General features: G+C 31.1%; 9 protein-coding genes and 2 pseudogenes across 11 annotated transcripts, besides 9 other annotated features; 5 read left to right on the forward strand and 6 right to left on the reverse strand.

Moving 5' to 3' along the window:
- Positions 1-5,382: part of a mobile genetic element that runs on past the window's edge.
- TVAGG3_0702300 (uncharacterized protein) lies at positions 538-963 on the forward strand (the record flags this gene model as incomplete). Its single annotated transcript, XM_051243434.1, has 1 exon — positions 538-963. The coding sequence occupies one exon, from the start codon at positions 538-540 to the stop codon at positions 961-963; it is 426 nt and encodes a 141-aa protein (XP_051090021.1).
- On the reverse strand, positions 1,226-1,845 carry TVAGG3_0702310 (annotated as a pseudogene). Its single transcript has one exon. A coding segment is annotated over exon 1 (620 nt).
- Positions 3,120-4,052, forward strand: TVAGG3_0702320 (uncharacterized protein; the record flags this gene model as incomplete). Its single annotated transcript, XM_051243435.1, has 1 exon — positions 3,120-4,052. The coding sequence occupies one exon, from the start codon at positions 3,120-3,122 to the stop codon at positions 4,050-4,052; it is 933 nt and encodes a 310-aa protein (XP_051090022.1).
- Positions 4,278-4,805, forward strand: TVAGG3_0702330 (protein of unknown function, DUF4107 family; the record flags this gene model as incomplete). Its single annotated transcript, XM_051243436.1, has 1 exon — positions 4,278-4,805. The coding sequence occupies one exon, from the start codon at positions 4,278-4,280 to the stop codon at positions 4,803-4,805; it is 528 nt and encodes a 175-aa protein (XP_051090023.1).
- On the forward strand, positions 4,926-5,246 carry TVAGG3_0702340 (uncharacterized protein; the record flags this gene model as incomplete). The annotated part of the gene is made up of 1 exon (XM_001287663.1): positions 4,926-5,246. One exon carries the CDS (start codon positions 4,926-4,928, stop codon positions 5,244-5,246), a length of 321 nt encoding a protein of 106 aa, XP_001287664.1.
- Positions 5,383-5,510: 128 nt separating the features above from the next.
- Positions 5,511-6,828: a mobile genetic element.
- A 1,248-nt stretch (positions 6,829-8,076) lies between these two features.
- Positions 8,077-10,624: a mobile genetic element.
- TVAGG3_0702370 (MULE transposase domain-containing protein) lies at positions 9,687-10,208 on the forward strand (the record flags this gene model as incomplete). The annotated part of the gene is made up of 1 exon (XM_001309480.1): positions 9,687-10,208. The coding sequence occupies one exon, from the start codon at positions 9,687-9,689 to the stop codon at positions 10,206-10,208; it is 522 nt and encodes a 173-aa protein (XP_001309481.1).
- Positions 10,625-10,662: 38 nt separating the features above from the next.
- Positions 10,663-11,701: a mobile genetic element.
- Positions 11,702-12,155: a mobile genetic element.
- Positions 12,156-14,547: 2,392 nt separating this feature from the next.
- Positions 14,548-15,200: a mobile genetic element.
- Positions 15,201-15,631: 431 nt separating this feature from the next.
- On the reverse strand, positions 15,632-17,554 carry TVAGG3_0702410 (uncharacterized protein; the record flags this gene model as incomplete). The annotated part of the gene is made up of 1 exon (XM_001290287.2): positions 15,632-16,529. A coding segment is annotated over one exon (898 nt), but the record flags the coding sequence as incomplete, so codon positions are not given.
- A 740-nt stretch (positions 17,555-18,294) lies between these two features.
- Positions 18,295-18,326: a mobile genetic element.
- A 2,490-nt stretch (positions 18,327-20,816) lies between these two features.
- On the reverse strand, positions 20,817-21,537 carry TVAGG3_0702430 (annotated as a pseudogene). The gene has a single exon: positions 20,953-21,365. A coding segment is annotated over exon 1 (413 nt).
- A 1,621-nt stretch (positions 21,538-23,158) lies between these two features.
- Positions 23,159-23,833: a mobile genetic element.
- A 244-nt stretch (positions 23,834-24,077) lies between these two features.
- Positions 24,078-27,329: part of a mobile genetic element that runs on past the window's edge.
- TVAGG3_0702460 (uncharacterized protein) lies at positions 24,965-25,201 on the reverse strand (the record flags this gene model as incomplete). The annotated part of the gene is made up of 1 exon (XM_001325055.2): positions 24,965-25,201. One exon carries the CDS (start codon positions 25,199-25,201, stop codon positions 24,965-24,967), a length of 237 nt encoding a protein of 78 aa, XP_001325090.2.
- Positions 25,250-25,720, reverse strand: TVAGG3_0702470 (repellent protein 1 family; the record flags this gene model as incomplete). The annotated part of the gene is made up of 1 exon (XM_001325056.2): positions 25,250-25,720. The coding sequence occupies one exon, from the start codon at positions 25,718-25,720 to the stop codon at positions 25,250-25,252; it is 471 nt and encodes a 156-aa protein (XP_001325091.2).
- Positions 25,751-27,325, reverse strand: TVAGG3_0702480 (uncharacterized protein; the record flags this gene model as incomplete). The annotated part of the gene is made up of 1 exon (XM_051243437.1): positions 25,751-27,325. The coding sequence occupies one exon, from the start codon at positions 27,323-27,325 to the stop codon at positions 25,751-25,753; it is 1,575 nt and encodes a 524-aa protein (XP_051090024.1).

A 27,329-nucleotide genomic window follows, 5' to 3' on the forward strand; every position in this document is an offset into this window, starting at 1 on the left:
AACCTTGCTTGTTGTAATGAATGGGTCATAAGTGTTAAAAGTATCGAAATCAATGACTTTTTTAGTTTTTCCATCGTCAATGACTAAATCATTGCCTTCAATGGTTAAAGTTGAGTTTTCGTTTACTAGTTCATGTGCTCTTCTTGCTTCATTTGTTTCATACGCATATGCAGCAATAGTCATATTTTAATGAGAATAAAATGTTGTTCTATTTGCAAAGTACAGACCCAAACGAATACGGGACAGTAAAGCTACAAACAAACTTAGGTCTTCAGAATGAAGCGCTTGCTTTCAGAGTTGTTGACTTCAATACTATCGCAACTTTTGTCATAACAGATGAAACAGATTTCATAGAGATTGAAATAGATGACAAAAGAAGTGTTATAACATTTCCTAATAGAGCTGGGTATAGAATAGATAAAATTGCTGGAGTGTTAAACTCTCATAAATGAAGAAACTATTGACAACATAGATGTCGAACTCTCTTCTGAGGGAACATTGAAGTTCAGCAGCGAGAAAGAGTTTAAGATACCAAGAATGAGTCATAGAGTACAACTTCTTTTGGGTGCATACCATATGACATTTCCTTTGAAAAGTGTTGACAAAACGATTGAGATGAAATCTGTTCCATACGTATGTTATGGTAATTGTTTGTACATTGAGTCAAAAATAGCTAATGTCACAGGTATTTCAGGAGTTAATAGTAAAGGTTCAGTAGAATATAAGTCTTTCTGTTATGCAGTCAATTCAATGTTCATTCCAAACGTTCCTGTCATAGCAACTCATTTAGGTAAATGGGTTCGCATTAGTCCTCATAATTTGAAAGACATGCAATTCAGACTTGTTGACTTTCAAGGAGAGCCTGTAGAACTGAAGGCACCAGTGCGAATGACTGTTGAAGTTGACTTTTTAGAAAATATTAAATGCAACAGCTTACAAGAGAACTCAGAGCTAAAAATATAAAGTATGAATGTTATGTATTAGGTCATGAACTTTGGTTGTTGCTGTTTGATGAAACAAATGAGTTAGTTATGTCAGTCAAGAGAACAGAAAAATATTGTGTTAGTGAAAACTGCACCAAGTCAATAAGATTAGGTTTGCATTATGAAGATGAGTTCGATACTGTTGAAGAAGTTTTGGATAGATATTACAAATTGCTAACTTGAAATTTTTTGACTGACGGCGCAAAGCGCCAAGATGGGCTCAAAGAGCCCTCCTGACTGCTTTAATTTACTAAAACATATTTCAAACAAAGCTTATAGTCAGTAGATAGTTTTGTATACTCGTTCGAATATTTATACTTAAACTCAACTCCTGTAGTTCCTGGTGTTTCAATGATGCGGATGTTACCTATTTTCATGAATAGTGGAGTTTGACCACAGCATTCGATTTCAGGGTCGAGATAGTCAATGACACATTGTTTCCCTGTTATTCGTGAGATAACATTTTCAAGGTCCTCCTTTGTTAGAATTATTTGGTTCTTACTTATAAGATTTGTCAAAAGCTTCTTATCGTCTTTGAGTAAAATTGTTTGGTATAACTGAAGAAGGTAATGGTCTACGTTATCTGAAGGATTTGTTTGAACATTTGTGTAAGGGTTGTCGTTGGCTTCTCTTGAAAGAATTTGGTCCAGTGGTGGATACTCTAACTTAACATCTGATGTAGCGTTAGCGTTTGAAGCTGTGTTTAAATTCAATTCACCGACTTAAGATCTGGTTCTTTTTCTTTCAAACACTCTGAACTATAGTTCTTTATGACAATATTGTTTGTCGTTCGTGAGTCAACATTTGATGTTGGTTCAATTGGAACATTAACGGCACCAGCTAAGATGGATTTGCTTCTCATTTCATATAGAATAAAAACCTTTTATATGTATGAAATGAACAATATACTCGACAAGGGTTTGAATGTAAAGCTAACGAATGAAAATATTGTTGAATTCACTGAGACAGGTGCTGTGTATAAAGATGTAGAACTACTGAACAAAAGAGCTAAGGGAAGAAGCAGGAACATGAACAAAGGGTGGAAGCCTATAAAAATTTATGTCAATGATGGCTCAGGAGGTTCAAACATAAAGTATGCAGAAAGTTATAGAGTTTATGCTCTCAAAGGTGAAAAGCCTTCATTTAAGAACAGCTATTCTAACGCATATCCTCAAAAGCTAACGGATGGGGAAGTGGATGATATGAATGACAGCAAAAATATTAACAGAAATGGCGACAGAGATGCATGGAATTTGTTTACCATCAGTCAATTGAAGGTTAAACTTTAAAACAATGTTGGTCGTTCCCATGGAATATTTTTGACTTTAATGGTATTAGTCATGATATGAATCTCAAGGTATGAACGAGGAGAGATGAGAGACTTATATGCTTCCCAAATTTCTTCAAAAGGTAATGTTATACCTGACTGTTTCCAAATGAGTTCAATATCATAACGTGAGAAACCTTGAAAGATAACGAAGTCAGTTATGAGACGTTTTATGTTTAAAGCTAAAAACCTCCATGTTTGCATAAGTATTGCTACAGTTAAGTGGTAATGTCTGACTTTAGTAATGATGTTAGCTAATGGTGAGTCTGGTTTTGACACTAAACCTTTTCCGGCGAAGTCGTCACAAACTAATAAAGTGTTTGAAGGATATTTTTTGAAGGGGTATTTTGAAAGTTTTGACAGAATGTAGTTTGTAAGTCGTTTCATATCGTAAACTCCTGAGTATTGACGTAAGTGGTGTTTGTCAATAATTCTTTCCATCTCCTCAGAAGTCTTTTGCATTCCTGACTGTATAAATTCAACGATGGCATAATATTTCCTCTTACGTCGAATGTAACGTTGAAGAAATTCAATGAGTTCACTGTCTGGAACTTTAACGACAGAGGCTTGAACTTTTGACATAAATGTTTTCGCTGTTGAGTCCATAGAGTCTGAAGTTGCTGATATAATGATTTGGTCATAGTAAGAGTCGTTTCCTAAACGTTCTGTTATGAGTATATGACGAATGAGGTTAAATGTCTTACCTGAACCCATCTTTCCACAATAGAAATACACACCATTTGAACAGAACTCATATCTTGCTGAAAGGAAGAATGAGAGAAGAGTTAAGTTTGTCTGTAGTTTCATTCATGTCTTCATCTACATCATGTATTAAATGCTTCATTTTATCTCCATTAAAAATGCAAGTCAGAAATATTCAGAACATAGCACCGAGTCTAACTGACAAGAGTATAAAGATATACTATGAACATGTTATGATGAAACCAACCAAAATTCAAGAAAGTCAGTATACTTATGAATATCCAAGACACTGGGTAGAGTATGTAGGAGGTGAGAAAGCTATTGAAATCAGACAGGTTCGAAGTATTCCAGCAGGAAGAACAATATTATTGAAGAACTTTAATGTTTTGAGATATAATGATGAAACAAAGAAGCAAGATAGTTTTCCTGTTGCTGTGTATGTGAACCTAGACACAGGAGATGACATGAAAGTTTTTAACACAAAGCTTCAAACGGTAGTGAGAGAACAACTGACTGCGGAAGGACATCCATTACCTTCAGAAGTTACCATAGCATATAATTTTGAAACAAACTCAATAGATTTTAAAGTCATCTCTGCAAAGAAGTCAGGATTTACATTTAATGAAGCAGATGTATATTCGAATGAAAACTTCAAAGCTATTGCATGGTTAGATAATGACGATTGCTTTAAGAAAATCTTTAAATTCAGTGACTCAAAGATGTCAATAGATGACCTTCGTGGAATGTTACCATCGACGTTTACAGTAGAAGGTTCAGCAGGATTGCTTACAAGATTGTCAATTGGTGGTATTTGGTCTCGTGAGAACATTGTTATAAAATCCAGTATAAGTGAATTTGCTGAAGAATCTATATTATGTCTTTCAAACTACATGTATTCGCCGCCGAAGCATTATAGTATAACAAACTTTGTCAGTAAGTTTAACATAAGACTTGTCGAACCTTCTTCAATGAAAGATGTTGTGCTACCTAAAGATGGAAAGGATGGACTCATTATTGAGATGATTTTAATAGCATATTAAATGAGCTTGTTCTTGAAGGTCATTCATGATGAAATAACTGTTGTAGAAGATGTTAGCAATTGTTCAGACATTTTGAAGCGTATAGATGATATAAGAAAGAAGTTAGATAGACCGCAAAGCGGTGAGGGCGAAGCCCGTGAGAACGCTTATGTTTCATTGACTTTCTCCAGTAACGAGAACTTTTATGAGATAATATTGAAGAGAGATGATTTTAATATGGTGTAAATGGTAGCTTGGGCAGCTTTAGGCGCAATGGGAACAAAAGCATTAGCATTTGGAGCAAAAGCACTTGGAGCTTATGACGCAGTAAATAAAATGAGTGGAGGAAGGGTTTCGAAGACATTAGATGCAAATAAAGGGAAGATTGGAGGCTGGGTTGCAAAGAAGTTAAGATTAAATAAAATAGGGCTCATAAATAAAGCATCCAATTTGGTTGCGACTGAGTCAGAAAATGCTTTAGGAAAGGACGATGAGTTTGCAAAACACGCAAAAGACTTTAATGACCAGATGAAAGGTGAAACAATGCATTTAAATAGATTCGATGGAACTAAAGAAAATGTTTCTTCTCCACCAGTAGTTCTTCCGTATGGTCCCTATGGAATGTATGGAAACCCTTACGAAAGACCATTTGACCCATTGACTGGTGGAAGTAACTGGTATCATTACGGCCGAAGAAGAAAGACAGTCAAGTTGGAGACAGACGTGAAGAAAGCAACTAAAAAGAAACCAAGGAAGAGAGTTATAAAGCAATGAATTCAACAGGGTGAAAAAAGAGGTGAGATCTCACCACTTCACCTAAATTTATTTTTGTGCTATGTTTTCATACGCGTGAAGGTAGTAATATCATTAATTTTTAAGTTTATTTTTATATAAATGACGAAAACTATTGAGATAACAAACTACAACGGTCATGAGTTCAAGAATTTGTTCTTCGTTCCTCGTGAAAATACATTCTATCAGATACGAGGGAGAAAGGGTAAAGTTAGTTTGAGCGTTTATGAAGGAATGAAGAATGGAAAGTTTATACAAGCATACGATACAAACGGTAAGCGTGTTTCATTAGCTTTGTCAAAACTTACAGGTATAAACTATGACAGTGATTTTGACCTATATGAAGAAGAAAGTGAGTCAGAAGATTATGAGCTGTTATATGAAGCACAGCAATGGGAGGAGTTGCAATACTTTTGTAAGTGAGAATGTTTATTTTTACATTAGTGAAGTCGTTTGTGAAAACATTAGTGAGGTGAAGTGGTTGGCGGCTTTGTAAATATTTAAGGTTAAGTTAGTGTTGTCGTTTGTGTTGTAAAATATACGTTAACGGTTTCGTAAATATTTAAGGTTAAGTTGGTGTTATGGTTGTATTGTAAAATATACGTTAACGGTTTCGTAAAGTGTCAAAACCGCTAAGTGGTGTACGGAGGCGCGCAGTGCCTCAGTACACGACTTATGTATACTAACTGAGGTAATATGGCAATAATTACATTTATAAAATGTAATTTTATCCAAAATTTTTTGGCAAATTCGCATAATAGCATTAATATTTGAAGCTGAGATTAAACCTGTGATTACTTCTGTAATTTTTGGAAAATCATCGCAATTTAATATCTCTTTATATTGAATTGAGAAATAAAAAAAATCAAATGGATTCATTTCTTCAATTTCAAGGAGATTGTAAAAATTGATAGAAGTGTTATTGCAACAAATTGTATTTGCAGCAAAAAATATCATTTGCTCGATTCCATTTTTGGAATAAATTTGCTGGAACAATGTTAAATTAAAACAGTTGCTTAATTTTTCTTCATTGTTTTCATAAAAAAGTAACAAGTTTGCAACTGAAATTTCAAAATTTTGATAATTGCCAGTTATTTCAGTAAATATATATATTTGCTTTTCTTCATCTAAAAATGGCAAATATTGATTTGCAATATTAACTAAAGTTTGGGATAAATTGTTCCAGTTTGATTTTACAATTTGTGAGCACATTATGTAATATGTAAATTTATCCGCTTTGTAGGAATTTAAAATTGTTTGTTGTTCTGTTTCAGTTAAATTACTGAATTTTTCAAGATTAATATTGTGATAAAAAATAGAATCCTTGAAACATTCTGATATCTTTTCAATGTTTAAAACGGATGCTAAAAAATGTAAAAGAACTTCATCAGTCACTGTGATTTTTTTGAAAAATTTATCCCAATTCAAGCATCCAATTGATCTTTCTGTCATTGTACTTATGCATTGATAAAGTTGATTTAATGAATCCGAAGAATAATCATTATGCTTGACTAGTTGAGTTAGTTGATACAGACTGTCGTCAGCCATTTTAAAAAAATGAATAAAATTGTATAGTAAATTATATTTGTGAAATTTGTGACGCTACATTCAATCTAAGACCAATATCTCAAAGAATTCCTCATTTAAGTATTACTTTTCATTGTTTTTTAAAAAATATCTTTGCTTATTTGTTCACTTTTTTGACATTTATTATATGCTTTTTATCATATTTCCGATGATATGAATATATATTCTATATAAGAATGACGCTACATTCAATCTAAGACCAATATCTCAAAGAATTCCTCATTTAAGTATTACTTTTCATTTTTGATTCAATTTTCGAACGGTTTTCGTAAATTTTGCATCATTTCATTTTTTAATGGGAAAATCATCTATATTTAATCAAAAAAGAGCAAACTTTACAGACGAAAATAAAATATTTATCAGGGAACAATCTGATAAATACCAAAAATCAACATCGAGAGATGAAAAAACGAATATACCCAGATTTTCCTTACTTTTACCACTCCCCATGTAATTTCTGGGGAAAACGATAATTCATTTTTTTTATGGATGAATAGATCGTTTTCCTAGAAAGGACCTCATATCTCTGGCTAAAAAGAGTGTCAGATCCTAAATAGGTTATTGATCTAGTGTACAAATCCAATAAAAAGCCTATTTTTTTGGCTTTTTTGGTGCTCATTTTTTCGAAGATCTACATGAATATGGGGAAACCATCGGATTTTTTTGGTTAACCCACATCTTCATGTAGTCTGGACTATCTTTCCTCGAAGGACCTCTTTACGGGTGTAAAAACTCATAAAGTTCTCAAAAGATTCATTCTCGATCTCCATGCTGAAAGAATTTACAATAAAAAAGAGATCTACGCATCAAACTACAGCCATAAATGAACTGAACCCCTAAAGCTCAGCTCTTAGTTTATCAAAAACGTCGAAATCCTTCTCATTGCAATCAAATTTTCTCAATAACTCATAAGAAAAATCGAATTTTGATTAAGCCGATGTTATAGGTATCACAAATACTACAAACTTGAGCAATATCGAAATTGCCAGCAAAAGTTTGAAATTGCATTGCTCATATTTGTTTTGTAAACTAAAAATCTGCTTATATTATTCATTAATTTTTTATATATTATTCATATACTTTAATAAAAACAATACTATTTCACCTTAAAAATGAATTTCATAAGTCAATATTATTTTTTTGAAAATGTATCAATTTTCGATTAAAACAACATGAGAATAAAAGTTACGCAAAATTATTTTAAAAAATGGTTTTAAAAATTTACAATAGATGAAGAATAAGATTGCAAGAAGTTTTGAAGTTTAATTTTAAGAAAAAAAATTCGGATATTATTCATGGATCTAAGTAATCTGATATTTGAGTATCGGCACTATGCATAAAACATATATTTATAGTTTTTTTGGATTTTTATGATTTTAAATATATTCAAATTTGGCAATCCAATAGATTTTTAAAAAATAGGTAAATAAAAATAGATTACATATGCAGCAGATTTAGAACATGAAACAAATCTTATAGTGACCCAAAAAAAAATTCATGATCCAAAAAAGAAAAAAATTAGCTAATGAATCGTTATGTCAGATGTTTCCACTACACTACACCTGCAGTTCGAAAAATACCCTTGGTGGTTCTATTTAATAGCTACTCCCAACGATAGGCGGTGTCCCCAGCTTTAGAGGGGTGGTAAAAGTAAGGAAAATCTGGGTAATCAAACAAGTTCTTCAATATTTTAATATTAAATACGCCGAAAATGAATCTAAAGCTGTCAGAAGATATTTTAGTTATATTGCAGTTAAAAATATTCCCGCAGTTACTGGAAAATATCCTGATACAATTGTTCGCAAAGATATGCTTTATTCGCATGATCATACAAATATTATTAATTCAAATAATATTGAACGTTACTACCGTTGCATCGATCATTCTTGTCAAGCACGTTATTTAGTTAAAATTGAGAACAGTTCAGTTTCCGAAGATTTACAAAAGGAACATATACCCGAATGCAGACAATTTAAAAAGTTACAAAATGAAAAAAATGATCTTCATAAATCAATGACTCTGACAGAAATATACAATAAGGCAATGGCAAAATTTTCTGAAGACAACGGCACTTTTCAGCAGATTAAAAAATTTATGACAGAACTTGCTGTTGGTACTGATGAAAACCCATTAATTAAAGATTCATTGGTCAGGGAAGTTTATAATAAGTCCAGAAAATTTTCTGTTGGAGAAAAAATTACAGACGATGAAATTGCTAATTTTTGTTTAATAAATGGCGAGCAGTTTTTCATTGGCCATGATTTTCAAGCAAATTGTGAGACGATGTTTTTTGGTTTTGAGAAGGCAATTCAATTTGCAAAAGAAGCCACAGATTTATTTTGCGATGGAACTTTTAAAATTACACCAAAACATTTTCAAAAAGGACAGATGCTAACAATTATGATTTGTGAACCTTCAACAAATCAATATCTACCACTTTTATTTATATTCATGAAAAACCGCACATTTGAATCTTATAAGAAGGCATTTGAATATATTTTTACTGTCAAGGGTATTCAATTTTCAAAGCTAATTCAAATTCATTGTGATTTTGAAAAGGGAATGATAGAGGCACTTCAACAAATTTTCCCTAAAGTCCGTATAATTGGATGCCTATTTCATTTCAAACAAGCTTTACACAGGAAACTTGTAGCACTTTATACAAAAAATTTCAATACTTTACAAAATTCTTTATTTAAGCTATATTCTATTACTCCATTCATGTCTCATGAAGAATTTGTACTTACAATGCATATAATTAATCAAAATAAAGTTGATTCGATCAAAGATTATATTGATTATTTCAACAAAGTTTGGTTGCCGCACTACAATTTAATATCTCAATATAATAATGCAACTGCAATATTCACTAATGATTGCCTCGAGAGTATGCATTCAGAATTTTCTTCGTTAAAACATCCAAACATTTATGAAGCTATTAAGAAGATATCTCAAATCCAATTAGATAAATATAACGCCATCAAAAATAACCAGAAGATCGAGCGCCATATAAAAACCGTTATCACTGATAGCTACAAAAATTATATTCTTGACTGCTTTCAAAAAGAACTTGAGAAAACAATTTTTTCTATCAAACAATACAACGTAAGTGATCTTTCTTTGGCTCAGAACGAGATTTCTCCATATGGTTCCATAGAATCGAGTTCATTGTTCGAAAATATTCCAGTTCATGATGCAGATATACTCAAATCGATCGATCTAACAGATAAAGATACAATGATCACTAAGTTTATTAATGAAAAAAGAGAAAAAATTATGGCATTATTTAATGAAACATTAAATCATCCAGATTTTAATTCATCCACTCCAATTCAAACTAATTTTGAGCAAGCCGATACAAATCAAGGTTCAGATGCTCCAATTCGCTCCGAAAATTCAAATATTGCAGACTCTACAGATTTAGAACCAGAAAATCAAAACCATCCTTCTACAAATCAAATGTCTAGTAATCTAGAACATAAGCTGGACCTTCTTGATCATATTGAAAAACAATTATCGAAAATGCGCTCGTTCTTGGGAATTCTTCCTACTACAAATGCTATTGTTGGGCCGTCAAAACAAGTTTCAGTTAATAGCAAGCAAAATTCTGAAAAAAATAAGAAAAAATCTTCCATAACAACAAAATCAAACAATAAAAAACAAAATTCATCCGACAATCCTCCTAAACGTAAAGCTCCTATTTCGGAAAGGATTCTCAGCGATAATAACTTATATTTTCAAGTTCATCGAAAGAGATCGAAAAGCAAACGTTCCACATCTACAGAGAAAAAGAATTGATATATGAAGTCTAATTTCTTTTATAACTACTATATTTTTATTCTTATGACTAAAAAATAATATATTATTTAACAATTTTCATTTTTTTCTTTTAACAATTTCGTTTTATTTCCATTTATTGTTAAATGATTTTTAGCATACACCTTTCTTTGTTCATCTTCTAAATACAATTTATTTTTTCTTAGATATAATTCTATTCATTCAATTCGATCGTCATTTTTCAGTACATGATCGTAATTTTCAATTATTGATCGCGATTTTACTTCAGAATTTGTTCGCAATATTGCTTATCAAAATTATATCTCTATTCTCTCATTTCTGTTTAGTCAATATCATTACACTCCTATTGTCTAATAACATGCTATTAATTTTCTTAAAATTAAAAAAAAATATCAACTTTTAAAAACAGAAACTTAGCTAAAAGTGACACGCTCGAATTGAATGAATAGAATTAAGTAGGGGTAATTTAGCTAAAAGTGACACGCCTGGAAAAAGTGACACACCCATGAAGGGTGTGATTACCGATCGGTAATTTCGACAGTTTAGAATTTAAAATTTTTTATGGAACTGTTGCGAGTTTCATAAAGAATTTAAGGAATATAAGCAAAGATTTGAATCAAAATCTTAGACCTAAGCCGCTCGATTCGCTCGCGGCTTCCGCGAATTACAGATCAGCAAAGATTTGAATCAAAATCTTCGAACTAAGCCGATCGCTTTGCTCGCGGCTTTCTTTATTATTTTAAATTTGCATATTTCCATCAAAAGTCCATAAGGTAAAAAATTTCGTTTATTTTTACTAAGAAAAAAAAGGTTTTTGATAATAAATTTATTTTATTTCGAAAAAGTAGCAATAATCGTAAAAGGGTATTGATAGGCTTGCTAAAGTAACTAATTTTAGCTGTCAAATACTTTTGTATTTTGAAGTAAATTAGTATAAATTTGTTTTTACTTTTATTTCGAAAAAGTAGCAATAATCGTAAAAGGGTATTGATAGGCTTGCTAAAGTAACTAATTTTAGCTGTCAAATACTTTTGTATTTTGAAGTAAATTAGTATAAATTTGTTTTTACTTTTATTTCGAAAAAGTAGCAATAATCGTAAAAGGGTATTGATAGGCTTGCTAAAGTAACTAATTTTAGCTGTCAAATACTTTTGTATTTTGAAGTAAATTAGTATAAATTTGTTTTTACTTTTATTTCGAAAAAGTAGCAATAATCGTAAAAGGGTATTGATAGGCTTGCTAAAGTAACTAATTTTAGCTGTCAAATACTTTTGTATTTTGAAGTAAATTAGTATAAATTTGATATTATTTTAACTCCCTTTGAAAACCTCAATTTTCCATACAGAGGGAACGGGAATAGCATCCAATATTCCCTGAGAATGGTTGCGCATTCTCAGTTCCCTCTATATTTCGAACGAAGCTCTCATCGGTCTTTTTTTTTAATACTAAACGTTTTTTTTCCCTGTCACTTTTAGCTAAAATTTGGGTTTGCCGAAACTTAACAGCCTTAGGTCAATGGATTTTGATGTGAGATACATTTAATCTGTTTTTCTTTTTTTATTTTAAATAATTGAATATTTATAGTTGTTATGGGTCTTACATCATGTAAAACGAATTTTCTTAAAGTAAATTTACTTTTTCTTCAATCTTTCTTACATATTTATTAAAAAAAAATTATCCAAAAAAAGATGTTTTAGAATGAAAAAAAAATAGAAAAATCTTCATTTATAGTCTTTCTTGAATGTATACGTTTTGATTTTTTCTTTTTTAAAAAATTCAATTTCTAGAAAAATCGATAAAAAATCATTTTCTTCTATTTTTTTAGGACGCCATACCCATTGAAATCTCCTCTCAGGACGCCATAAACTATTCAATTATGGCGTAAACTTCTCAAAAATTAAATAGTTTACATCAGAACGCCTTAGGACGCCAACCCTTTACGCGCCCAGAACTGTTAAGGTACCGTTAGGTTTGTTCTCCCAATTTAAAAATATTAACCTTAATTAAAATAACTTGGGGATATTTATGCTCTTCTATAGCCTTATAATCAAATGATTTTATGCGCCTGAGAGGGTTAAATTTTGCTTTGATTTGATAAATTTTTCGATTTTATTAAAGATATACCATGTTTTGGTATAGTACAGTACAAATAATAAGATAAACGAATCCAATTTTAATGATTACAAATTAACTTTCTTTCAATTTGCCAGATTGAAGAAAAATCATGGTACTTTTGTTAATAATGCTTGATTTAAAAATGATTTATCGACTTAAAAAATCCGTAAAAAAGATTAACCAAAAATATTCTTTTGAGTTCTTGCAAATTAGCTTGATAACCATGGCCAAAACAATACATTCAAATAAAAATTATTATTTCCATTACATTATGGTTCATGCTTATTAGAAATTTATATTTCAAAGTTGAGTTACATAAATTCAAATTATTTCTTACATTTAACAAATTTTAAGAATACTGAAATGTTAATCAGGATTCTGAATCATCAAATTTTATAATTTTGAGGAAAAGTATTATTTAATTTTTCAGAATGGCACGGTTTATCAACATGAAACCTCTATAATCTTCTTGACTAATTGTTGTTCCTTCTATGGTATTGTTGTTGTTTCTGTCATGATATATAATGTTGTAAACTGTCATGAACAAAAAAATGTAAATAGATTTGAATAGAATCTATTCATTTTGTAATGATTTTACTGACATTTCATATCAAATGGAGGGTGAACCTACATTACTTGACAGCAACCCCAATGTTATGCCAGGGAAAAATGGCTCAATGTATTGTTTATTCATTTTATTTCATCGATTTGTAAAGTTGGAAATATTCATCAATAAGATTTGTAAAGTTATATAAATGATATTGAATGAAGCAAAAACTTCAGTGTAGTTGAAATTCTCTGCTATATTTAAGAAATATGCATACAACTTTACATGGGTGCCTAGAATTTGTGCAAATTTTGAGAATTTTTATCACTAAATATAAAAATTTAATTATTTCAGCAATTAGATAAAGAATTTCCCTGATTACATGTTTAGTTTATGAGTATTGAAACCTGACTTCTGTTTAATATTCAGAAACATAAAGTACTCACAAAATCTAGATTGAGAGGCGGTCAATGACTTTTGAGGGGAAATTAACGCATGGAATTTAATATTATTTAGGTTGATATTCTTGCTTATTATTTCAGAAAAAAATCTTAAAAATTTCAATATGAAAATTGAAAGCAATTCAAAAAAATTGCTAACATGTAAATTTTAATATCCTATGCATAATTTCATATTTTGAACATTTTGTATTTTTGTTTAAAACTTAAAATTTTGCGAATTTAATATAATTTATAAAATATAATACGTATATATATTTAAAATACACTAAATTTAATTGTTAATTGACGTTTTTGGGAATGAATTTTATCAAAACATGCCTGAATCCGAAAATTTGAAAGAACGAATTACACAATCATATATGTAGAATTCAAAATACAAACTTAAAGATTGTATACGTTTAAAATTATTCAGATTGTGTTTGATTTCCACTCATTCTGTTTCTTTTGAACTCTAACACTAACATTTCATGATTACATGATCCATTTATACATGGTTGAATTGTTCCAGATTCTACCAGAAAATCAATCCAAATTTCTCAATGCATTCATGTTGATTGGACAAAATTTAAAATTTATCAGCCTGTTTCCAGAGAAACTCATATATTCCCTAATGAAATGTAATTTTTGCTACATTTATTTCAATCAAATTTCAAAAAATTGACTGCAGAGCTTGAAAAGGTGATGAATCATGTTGTTATTAGATGTACATATTAGATTTACTATTTCCAAAAAAATGCTCAAATTTGAATAGTTTTTAGAAAATTTGGAATTACACTCCTTACATTATATATAATTAAATGTTTAAATTTTATTTATTTTTCCCTTTTAATTTTATAACTTGCTCTATCAAAACTAACCTCTCAATTGAAGGCCACAAAATCTAAGTAGTGAGGGTACACAAATTTTGTATGGAGTACGGTTCAATTTTTGAGAGCCTCACTACTTAGATTTTGTGACTACCTTAGATATTTTTTTCCAAAAAATAATTACCTATGCATGACATCCAAAATCTGATGAAACATTAATGACCCATTTTTGTAATTAATAGAAATATAATTCTCTCTTGTAGCTAACCTGTAAAATTAAATTTCGAATTTTTTTTTCTGATGTAATAAATCGATGATGCATAAAATATGTAAATTTTCTACTAATCATCTTATCTTAGACCAAATTGAAGATTTAAGCGATCAATAAAAATTATTTTGAGATTGTTAAGGGTGCACACGAGAGGATCATGTAAACTTCAGAATTTAGAACCTTATTTTTAGGCATTATCTTGGCTACCTATTTAGGCTCGAAAAGCAAAAAATATCAAAAAATACAACTTGAGTCCATTATGACCCTTTCATGGAGGTAGTTTTTATCCGCTAGTATTTTCCCTTTGAATCTCTTTACAATTCGAAATCAAATTCAAAACTCAGTAGAAGAAAGGAAGAATCGACTTACTACGGTTGTAATACGAATAAATACATATATTTAATTATTTTTATTTACATAATAATTGTTTGAAGCTCATATTCCATCAAATTTTTAAATAAAAACATTAAAATGTTGAAAATGTTCATATATTTTAATAGGGTTTTGGCACTTTATTGAGGAATTACTACATACATAGTCGAACTGAACTTGATATTTTGAAATTTAAATTATTTATCAAAATTAAAATTTAACTTGAAATTTATAATTATTTAGTCATATTTTGCATAATTCTAAGTAAATTTTGTAAAAAATCAAGAAAGAAAAATTTTAACGTGCTTTATTTTTTCTTTTTTATAATAATACATATTATTATATAATTAACATATTCATAATGTTTCACCCTTTCAAAAATATAATCCTCCTCCTCTCAAATAAACGTACATACGGGTGGCCTCTTTTTTCAAAAAATTAAAATTTGAAATTTTGGGCTCAAATATTAGAGATTTTTTCAACCTTCAACGATATATGTTGTCTATATCAGACCTCCTTTCTTTTTGATACTTAACATTGTTCCTAAATCTTAGCCGTTAAGGCTGTTCTGAAATAGGGATGCGACGGTTTTACGCCATGACCGTTTAAAAATAGAATAATACGCCATTTTTGGGGGCCGAATGGCGGGTACGAAGTAGCCGCCATTCGGCCGAATAACAAAACAATACAAAATTATCGCCGTCCTTTTTTTTTCTTTCTCTCTCTCTCTCTTTCTTTTCTCTTTCCTCTTTTTACTCCTCTTTCTCTTTTCATCATTAAACGTAGAAAGATATATTAATATTATTTTAAAATTAAAAAAAATAAAGAAAGTATAATAAGTAATTATTTAGTTATCGATATATATATGTAAAGTGATAATCTGAGGATAATCTGAGGAGGAGTCTGAGGATTAGACCGAGGAGTAGTTTGAGGAGTTTGATGATAATCTGAGGAGTTTGATGATAATCTGAGGAGTTTGAGGAGTAGTCTGAGGAGTTTGATGATAATCTGAGGAGTTTGATGATAATCTGAGGAGTTTGAGGAGTAGTCTGAGGAGTTTGGATAATCTGAGGAGTTTGATGATAATCTGAGGAGTTTGAGGAGTAGTCTGAGGAGTTTGAGGATAATCTGAGGAGTTGTCTGAGGAGTAGTTTCAGGAGTTGTCTGAGGATAATTTGAGGAGTTTGAGGAGTAGTCTGAGGAGTTTGATGATAATCTGAGGAGTTTGATGATAATCTGAGGAGTTTGAGGAGTAGTCTGAGGAGTTTGAGGATAATCTGAGGAGTTTGATGATAATCTGAGGAGTTTGAGGAGTAGTCTGAGGAGTTTGAGGATAATCTGAGGAGTTTGATATAATCTGAGGAGTTTGATGATAATCTGAGGAGTTTGAGGAGTAGTCTGAGGAGTTTGAGGATAATCTGAGGAGTTTGATGATAATCTGAGGAGTTTGATGATAATCTGAGGAGTTTGAGGAGTAGTCTGAGGAGTTTGAGGATAATCTGAGGAGTTTGATGATAATCTGAGGAGTTTGAGGAGTAGTCTGAGGAGTTTGAGGATAATCTGAGGAGTTGTCTGAGGAGTAGTTTCAGGAGTTGTCTGAGGATAATTTGAGGAGTTTGAGGAGTAGTCTGAGGAGTTTGATGATAATCTGAGGAGTTTGATGATAATCTGAGGAGTTTGAGGAGTAGTCTGAGGAGTTTGAGGATAATCTGAGGAGTTTGATGATAATCTGAGGAGTTTGAGGAGTAGTCTGAGGAGTTTGAGGATAATCTGAGGAGTTTGATGATAATCTGAGGAGTTTGATGATAATCTGAGGAGTTTGAGGAGTAGTCTGAGGAGTTTGAGGATAATCTGAGGAGTTTGATGATAATCTGAGGAGTTTGATGATAATCTGAGGAGTTTGAGGAGTAGTCTGAGGAGTTTGAGGATAATCTGAGGAGTTTGATGATAATCTGAGGAGTTTGATGATAATCTGAGGAGTTTGAGGATAATCTGAGGAGTTGTCTGAGGAGTAGTTTCAGGAGTTGTCTGAGGATAATTTGAGGAGTTTGAGGAGTAGTCTGAGGAGTTTGAGGATAATCTGAGGAGTTTGATGATAATCTGAGGAGTTTGAGGAGTAGTCTGAGGAGTTTGATGATAATCTGAGGAGTTTGATGATAATCTGAGGAGTTTGAGGAGTAGTCTGAGGAGTTTGAGGATAATCTGAGGAGTTTGATGATAATCTGAGGAGTTTGATGATAATCTGAGGAGTTTGAGGAGTAGTCTGAGGAGTTTGAGGATAATCTGAGGAGGAGTCTGAGGATAATCTGAGGAGGAGTCTGAGGATAATCTGAGGAGGAGTCTGAGGATTAGACCGAGGAGTAGTCTGAGGAGTTTGAGGATAATCTGAGGAGTTTGAGGATAATCTGAGGAGTTTGAGGATAATCTGAGCATAATCTGAGGAGGAGTCTGAGGATTAGACCGAGGAGTAGTTTGAGGATAATCTGAGGAGGAGTCTGAGGATTAGACTGAAGAGTAGTTTGAGGATAATCTGAGGAGTAGTTTCAGGAGTAGTCTGAGGACTAGTCTCAGGACTAGTCTGATGAGGAGGACTCTAAGGAGTAGTCTGAAGAGTAGTCTCAGGAGGAAGATCTGAGGAGGAGTCTTATGAGGAAGATCTGAGGAGTAGTCTGATGAGGAGGGGTCTAAGGAGTAGTCTGAGGATGATGAGTAATCTGATAAGGAGTAGTCTGAGGATGATCTGAGGATAACCTGATGACTAGTCTAGGAGTGGTCTAATAAAAATGTAAAATATTTTCAAAGAAAAAATTCTATGAATTTTATATTTTAATTCTTAGCATTATACTGAATAAAATAAACATAAATATCAAAATTTGAAATTGAACACGCCAAAAAATTGATAATCCACATTCAATATTTTGTAAGTGGCGTATTTTTTGAATACTCGCCATACGCCTTGGAGTTCTCAATTTTGAATTCGCCTTTATTTGGGCGACCTCAGAAAAATACGCCATTAAGAAAATATTGTATGAGATTTTAAATTTGAACACGCTCTACCTTAAGGAATTAAATTTATTAAGATATATTTATATATAATAAACGATTACTTAAAAAAAAGTATTTCATCGCTTATGTAAGTTTCAAAAAAATCACGAAAATAAAAAAATCAAGATTAAAATTTTATTTTTAATTTTTGAATTTCTCAAATGGCGAAATTTTTGGGCGAACAAAAAAAATGTACGCCCGGTCAAATGGCGTGTTTAACGCATCCCTATTCTGAAAATATTTTTTTTCGAAAAAATTCGAAAAAAATTCTTAAAATTCAAAAATCCCTTAATTCCTGAGGATTTTGGAAAAAAGTTTTTACATGAACATGTGTATATTATATGAAGTATATTGATAAGGTAAAAATCAAATTTTATTGCATATTCATCGAGAAAATAAACTAACGAATCCCTCAAAATTGAGAGGGTAATCCTCCTCCTCTCAAATAAACGTACATACGGGTGCACCCTTAAAAATAAAAAATTTCTACATTTTTATAAAGGTAGTCTCACGAAAATACGTTATTTTCCCGATGCCTTGGAAGCAGCTTTGCAGGTTACCCGTAAGGTAACCAGTAGAAGTTTCTGAGCAAGGATGAAGAAGATTAAAGAGCCTTTTTATTGCAAACGCTATATTTGTAAGTGTCTTTGTAGAACTTCTCATAAATTCAAAGATTTCCAAAAACGAATTTTTCGATTTTGATATAATAAATGATATTTAAACAAATTATAGATGTGTTTGCAATTAAAAAAATCCGAGTTAACTACAATATCTTCAATTTTTGTCGTTCACTTTTTCATGTCATACTGATAGCAAGAATACTCACCCAATTTGGTTACACTTCATGATAGTTTGAAGTAAAAAAATGCCACAGTTTTTTTTATTTGATATCGTTATCTAAATTTTGTACAGAAATGAAATAAATTATAATATGAAACGTGTGTTATTATGCTTGTTGGGAAACAATCCAATACTTATGTCTGAATGAAATGATTATTTCTACGAGATTTTTCATATTCAGCTAATAATGCTATCAAAATCAAATAACAATAAAAAGTTATTTTGTACATAATGTAACTTAATCTTTAATACTATATAGAACTTCGAAATACGACTAAACGGTGCGAGTTATGCGATTAAATACCTTTTTTTCGATCGAAACCTGAAAGTGAGGATAACTCAATGGGTAGGGGTATGGGTTCGACTTTTTCTATTGGGCAACTATTTTTTTCTTTTCATTGTTTCAGCATTTTTTTATGCGATTATGCATAATTATTTGATTTCCTATATATTCAATAATAAATTTGTTCCGAACTCTTAACAAATAAATAAATTTTTAGAATATTTAAATTTATAGCTCCCTACATTAATATAAAGTGTTCGAATAGTTCATATATAGTTTCTTTAAAATAATTTGTTTCATTTTAAATTGGTTTGGCACAATGCTTGACATAACATGCACAAAGCTATGCCATTTTAAAATATGTATATCAATCAAGCCGATTAAGTCCATCCTAAACGAAAATCATCGATACTCATGAATTTATGATAGTCGTTCTTGATATAATTGCGCGTTTTAAAAAATGCTTACTTTTGAACACAGAACTATCTATCCATATTTATCAATGAAAGTTTATAAGATGCATTAATGACAAAACCTTACTTTATCAATTATAATCTTATCGAAATTTCAAACTACAATACTGTGGGGCAAATATTAAATAACCACTATGTTGCGGATTTTATGTAAGTCTGCAAACTGTAAAATGTAATTAAACACAATAAAAAAAAATGTAAATTTTAATCGAGAAATTTAGCAATCTTAAAAGCCTTGATCGGCATCTTTTACAAGATGTTAGTAATGCATATTCAATAACTATGAAAATCTAGCCAAGCATGGATTTTTTCGAAAAAAAATTGTATTAAATTTCATTTTTCATTCTTTATACAAGTTTTAACCTTTGGTGCAATTATATCCTATCGCAAATGCATTATTGACGTTATTACTTGGATACTTTTCATAACGCTAAATCTTCAAATTAGTTATGTGTTTGTTACTAATAGAAGTTGGAAAGGTATTAAAAAAGGAAATGTTAATAAATATACATGTTTAATTAAAAAACAAACAAGAATAAATTAAATAATTTTATTTCTTAGGAAAGTCTAAGTTTTGTAATAGATAAATTGCTTTTTGTGTCTCTTCTTCATCAATTTCTGGATGTTGATTCTCAGGTGGCGGACTAATTAAAACATCATGGGCAATATCAAACCATTGTTTTAGTTCGTTGGCAGAAGGAAAATGATCTTCTTGTATTGGCGTTATTAATGATTGAAAATCATCAGTTGATTCTGCATTTTGGGAATTTTCCAAATTTTCATTTGGAAAATTTGAATTTTGAGATATTGTTTAAGCACTCAGATCTCATTTTTAAAATATCTGCACCAAATTCTTACATCTGATAATTTTCATGTGTAACCAATGTTTCCCAATCCATTTGCCATACCCTACTAATCGCAAATTCATTCCCTTTAATTTTGTATTAAATTTAAATTCCAATCTTAATTTCTACATTATTTATGCTAACCCTTTAAATTTTGTTCTTATTTATTCACCCTCAGATACAAATTTATTTAGAATGTATTCCTCTGAGGTCTATATTTGTATTCGAAAATAAAATCTTTAAAACTCTCTAAGTTATCATTTTCTCTTCAGATATCTAATATTTTTCTAATGACATAACTACTTTGGACGCATATCCAAATTCCAAAAAAAATATGGAAAAAATAAAAATGAAATTGAAAAATACAATTTTTGATATGTAAAAAGAGATTTTGAAAAAAATTGGGAAAAAGAGTATCTAATAAAATTGTTTGAGATCTATGTAGACATAGTTTTTACATTAAAAAATCAATAATATTGAAATTGATCTGAATATATCTTTTTTTTTAAAGTTTGAATGCATTAATCTCAAAGCATTTGATAAAATACTGGTTTTATTTCAAAATTCTAAATAATTTGTAATTAGATCTTTATGATGTAATTTAATTTTAAACAAGTACAGATAAAGAGAATCATAATAAAGGTGATCTATATTGCTTAAGTAAAATTGAGTATAATAGATCGATCTTAGCAACAAGATCTGAGGAAGTAGATTTGAGAGTCGAGAGTTGGGATCTTAGCAACAAGATCTGAGTAAGTAGATTTGAGAGTCGAGAGTTTGGATCTTAGCAACAAGATCTGAGGAAGTAGATTTGAGAGTCGAGAGTTTGGATCTTAGCAACAAGATCTGAGGAAGTAGATCTTAGCAACAAGATCTGAGGAAGTAGATTTGAGAGTCGAGAGTTTGGATCTTAGCAACAAGATCTGAGGAAGTAGATCTTAGCAACAAGATCTGAGAAAGTAGATCTTAGCAACAAGATCTGAGGAAGTAGATCTGAGCAACAAGATCTGAGGAAATAGATTTGAGAGTCGAGAGTTTGGATCTTAGCGACAAGATCTGAGGAAGTAGATTTGAGAGTCGAGAGTTTGGATCTTAGCAACAAGATCTGAGGAAGTAGATCTTAGCAACAAGATCTGAGGAAGTAGATTTGAGAGTCGAGAGTTTGGATCTTAGCAACTAGATCTGAGAGTTTTATCATTTCCGGCATATTGGGCCGAAAAGGAGTGATCCGCGTAAGTATGAAAAAAAGTGAATTTTGTTGTATGGTGTTTTTTATTATATCCGTTTCTCTCACAATTTTCAATAAATATTATTGTTCAAACGGAAATATAAATAAACAATTCAAAAATAAAAATGTAAATGTAAATTGAAAATGTATTATAAACATGCTACAAAGCGTATATTTTAAACTTAAAGGAAAAATGAAATTCGTAAAAATGAGCATGATGTTTGATAATGGAGTTTTAATTTTTTTTTCAAAAAAATTAAGGAACTTAAATTGAGATTATCAGGCTATGTAGTGAGTATTTTTACGATCTGACTGCAGAAATCGAATCAGCGAGACCCGAAGATTCATATTCCGCCGGAAAAATAGGGTTTCGAGGCGTAGATAGGGATAAAAAGATGCTTTAAGAAGATCTCAGTAGAAATATGGTTTATAAGAGGATATAGGTCAGGATATAAGATTATGAAAATTGAAGAAGTGAATTATCAAGATGTATTTATGAGTAAACTATATTGTTTTAAGCTATCTAAATCTGTTTTGATATAAATTAAAGCGTATACTTATGCAAAATGCGAAATTTAAATTAATACTTTTTTTTGCTATTTGGACACAAAGCTAACAATCCATCCAATAAATGACGTATACCTAGCGAGATGAAGCATTTTAACATGAAAGACAAGAAAATCTGATTACTTGTGTTGAAAGTTTCTGTATTTCGTCTTCTTCCAAACACAGCGTTCAGATGCAGAAGAAAATGCAGCCGTAATGACGCAAAAAGACACTAAAATAAATTGGAGAATTTCTGTAAAGTTTTTACTGAGCTTTGTTATTGAACCCGAATTTGTTGCTGAGTGACAGGATATTAAATCTACGACATTCATGAGTAATTGTTATCAATTTGTCAATAAATTATGTTGAAGATGGTTTAAATGTCTTCGAAGGCATGAAATTAGATCCTAAATCTGTTTGAGTTAATAAAAGAGAACAAATGTTGAAAGAGTTGTCATATTGCCTACAAAATTTTCAAACATTTGCATTGAGACAATGTGAAAAAATGATGTCCAAAATACCTTTACTAAAATATTTTTAATTTGAATCATAACAAGGAAAAACAATAATGGCAGAATAAGAAAAAAAAACAAAGATGTTATGATTTGAACAGTTGCCTTTTAGATTCAAAAAGAGCATAGTGTTCCCAACCCCTACACTACCTTCCTTTCTGATAAAAAGCTGAATAATTAGTATTTAATGAATTCTCCAGCTTGGGGATTTGCGGCTTTTCCAAAATCTGTTATGATAGTTCTATATAGCAATTGATATATAATATGTTTTTTATGATCAAATAATTTTTTAGTCCAGATAAATTTTTTAAAATTTCAAAGTCTTTCCATTCTACTAACGCTCTTCACATCCATATTCTTTACCATATATGTAATATAACGCCTTATTTTAATTCCCATGTTTACGATTTATTTGTCGAAAAACTGTCTTGCCCATTAACATCTCGCGAAAATTTTCGACTTTTTGAATGGCCGTTTTCAAGATCTCAAAAACTGTGGGATATTTTTTACAAAGCTAATCGACATTTATTTACCACATATATGTACTATACAATGCACCTGGTTTCATCGAATTTTTACCGTCAGTTTTCTCGTGAGACTACCTTTATTTTTATCAAATTTAGATTTTTTTTTTCAAATCATGCGAATTGATTGAATAATTGCATATTTTATCCTATGCATCTAGAAGTATGTGTAATATTTTTGCTTTCATCAAGAAATTGTCGAATTTGATCTTAATTTTTTTTGAAAAATATACTTTTAGAAAAAGAAATAGTGATTGAATAGCTGCCCATGCTGTAAAAGGGTTATTTTTACAAGTAAAAAAATTGTTATTTTTCGAGCAAGTCGAGGCTTTTTTACCATCTTATTTTTGAAAAATTTACGAAAAATTATATCTGAAAAAACGCTTCATTTTGATATCTTACAATGATAAAATACCAATGTTGCTGGGATATAATAGCTACAACTGGACATCTACTACATTAATGCGTATGACAGGTAAAGTTGATTTCAAAAGTATAGCCTGGAAAGATTACAATAAATCAACGATAATTCAAAAAAATTTCTTATAAGTTAACATAATAAAAATTTAATTTTTATATTGCTTGTATTATACTTAAGTATATAATATATTTAAATCTTAGAATGAAAATTCGGGACGCCCTAGCTATTCAATTTTCCCTTAGGACGCCCATAAACCTCTCAAAAATGTGATGTAAATATCACAATTTTGAGAAATTTACACTAGGACGCCTTAGGACGCCAACCCCCTTTTTTACCGCAAAGATGCTCATTTATCGAATGGTTCAATGAAGAAAATCCATAACATTCTCCTAAGATTTTTTTTAATTTATCTCAATTAAAAATTTTATTATTACCTAAATTAATTTTGTAAACTATTTTTGAATAGTTTACAATTTATCCTAATGGGACCCATATGCGGGTTCAATTTCTGGTTTATCATCTAGATATATTATGAAAGCCACTCAAAGGGTGATTGATTTTAGGATGTTCTTAGAAGATTTTAGTATCCCTAACTTGGGTACGGCGGCACTGCGTTCCACCTTACCCAAGTTAACGGTTTGACACTTTACAAAACCGGTAACGTATATTTTACAACACAAACACAAACACCAACTTAACCTTAAATATTTACAAAACCATCTGATACATAAACGACTTCACTAACGACTTCACTAACGACTTCACTACCGTCCTCACTAAATAAAAATAACCTTATTTTTATTTTTTTAAATTTTTTATTTCATTACAAAGACATGTCCGACTACATTTACTATGACTCTTTCCCAGAACGTTTCCGTGAACTATTCAAAACTCAAGTAAAACTGAGAAACATGCATTTTAACAAAGACAGACCCATTGACGATGAAAGAAACCCTGAATATATTACAATCCCATATGACGCAAAGTTCATTGCATACATTCCTTATGGTCGCAGAGGAACGAAAACTATTTCAACAATGACGAAAAATTATTTCTGGAGCGATGAAGAAAATTGCCTTATCTACATAAATGCATACTTAAATAAAGCTACATATTGTACAAAAGAAGGTTGGACTGGATTTGAGCTCTACATATACGACGACGATGGAAACAGACGTTGTGTATACCCATACGATAATATGTACCATTGTTTTCATCAAGCATTAAACGAATACATAGTCAGTAAGGGTCTCATTCCTGCTGAGTAGAAATGTTATATTTTTGTTCTGTCATTTATATAAAAATAAACGTTCTCGCTAAATAATAAAATAAACTTAAAAATAAACGTTGTCAGAGGTGAAAAAATAAATTTAGGTGAAGTGGTGAAATCTCACCTCTTTTTTCACCTCTTTTTTCACCCTAGCCGCAAAGCGGCTCTGACCCTTTGGGTCTGTTGAATTCATTACTTTATAACTCTCTTCCTTTCTCCAACTCTTCTAACTTCTTCTTAAGTTCAGCAATGTTGTCCTCATGAAGTTTAATCTTTCTCAAAATTCCTTCTCTATCTAATGGTTGCTTTATCTTTCTAAACTGAACTCTACCATCCTTCATAGTATGAATGTAAAAACCTTCTGGAATAGTTTCTGATTTAATGTATTCTACCAAAAACTTTTGTTTCATTGCTTCAGTGACTTTAGTCGTCATTTTACTCTAAATAAAATGTTCAAATAAAATAAAAATAACGTTATTTTTTCAGTAAGGAAACGCAGGAGTTTTACGATTTATTTGAGGAGTAGGTTCTGGTTTAAATGTTGGAGTCGGTTTTGGAGTTGACTTTTGAACAGGAGTTTGTACTTTCATAGGTTCAGGAGTCATTGAAGGTGTTGTTTGTGAAGGCGTTGGTTTTGACGTTGGTTTTGGCGATGGTGTCGGAGTTTGTTCAAATTCAGCTACTTCAGTATTATTTATAACATTTACTTTGTTTCTTTTCAACATCATTACTGCTCCTGCTGTAGCTAGCAAACCTAGTGGGAGACCATATCTTATATAAGGACTTGACCAAATGCTATTTTTGACAGGAGCTGGTGGAACACCTAACCTTGGTGAGACTGCTCTTTGCCATTGTGCAGCTCGTAAGAAATATTCAATAGGTGCTCCATAATCGTTTGGTAAAGTTTGTTTCACAGATGGTGAAGGTTCACGAGAGCTTGATGAAGAACTCATTTATAAGCTTTAAAAATAAACGTTCATCCTTTATTCCTCACTGTCGTCCGCTGCTAAGTTATAGTCGTCAAGTCTTATTATTGGTATGCCTGACTGTCTTACTTGTATTGCAAAGCAACAATCCCTCATAAATCCAATAAGTGGCTTTGGTACATTTTCTGTTGCTAGTTCAATAGGTCCTTTAACAGACAATTTGTATGTTATTGGAGCAGTAGATGTTTGACCTTGCTGGAAGCAAAAGTCCACTTCTGTTGGAAAACCACATAAGAAATGTGTGTTGTCATAGCTATCCCATTTATGTTCCACACTACCATCATCCACCAATGACCTCATAACATCTTCATTAAATCCAATCATATCATTGTTTGTATTGCAAGCGTTCGCAACCATTTCATAAAATACAGGTCCATATGATTTTTCAGGTTCTGCAGGCATATTTCCATAAGCTCCCATGGAAAGCTGAAGATATTTAAACTTAGGGTTCTCAAAATTAACATAATAGTTGTCTTTCTTTCTAAATAGTGCCCAAATACTTTTAACATTAATAGGCGTATAAGCTGCTGTAAATGTTGCACTTGAACTATCTGTATTCTTTGAGAATGAACCATCCATAGGAATCCAATCCATAACTTTAACAGGAAAACATAAAGCCTCGTTTGTATAATGTTCTACAAGTTCTGTATAAATGTTAGGGTCTAAAGAGAATGACTTTGGATGAATAAAACATTCATTAAAATCCATCTTTGTTCGAAATAGTTGCTGGGTTACAGTTGTAATAGTAACTGTTCCACTAGCTTCAGTTGCACTCGTTATCATAGTGAATGGTTCATTCCATGGAACAAATTTATTTGTCGGTGGATTTGAACCTGAAGCAAATGCAACTTTAAGAGTTGGATTGAAAGCAATGATATCATTTACAGATATAGATGTGCATTGTAAGGCGTCGCTACTGAACTTTACTTTAAGCTGAATGTTTCCTGCAAAAGCTGGAATAAATCGAATAGGTTCTAATGGAAGGAATCTTCTAACAGGAATTCTTAAACGAAGCTTAAAATCAAATGATTTTCCTGCTGTAATTGGACCACCAACAATTTGTCCTGTTCTGCATGTTCCCGAATGACTCCATACATCTTTATGTCGAGTCTTTGAAAAAACATCGACTTTCTTTATTTGTTCGGTAGTTTGTGAGTTTGAAGTTATATATGCTTCTTCTCTTGCGTTGTCTTGAGAATATACGATACGACCATTTGCAAGGATTTGATATCCAGCAACTGCATAGAAAGCGTCATCGAAACCAATCCAAAATCCTGGTGGGTTTGTTTTATTGGAACCTGAACCAATTTCTTTATCTACAATAAATTGACCTTCCATTTTATACGTAATGAATGTATTGTAAAGGTCCAACATATTTTCACCAGGAGGTGAGAGATTGAATGTTACCCATGTGTTATCTTTAGCAGTTCCAGGTTGTGATGGAATCTTTGCGTCAGAATATTTTCTATTAGTGTCACCAATTTGAACTGCATTGTCTATGATATCGAAATATGAGCGAATCTGATGAATATGCTCTGCTGGAGTAAATTCGTTTAACTGTTCGTTCTGCATGTAT

This window comes from Trichomonas vaginalis, chromosome III, assembly GCF_026262505.1.
Source record: "Trichomonas vaginalis G3 chromosome III, whole genome shotgun sequence".
Classification (NCBI taxonomy): domain Eukaryota; phylum Parabasalia; order Trichomonadida; family Trichomonadidae; genus Trichomonas; species Trichomonas vaginalis.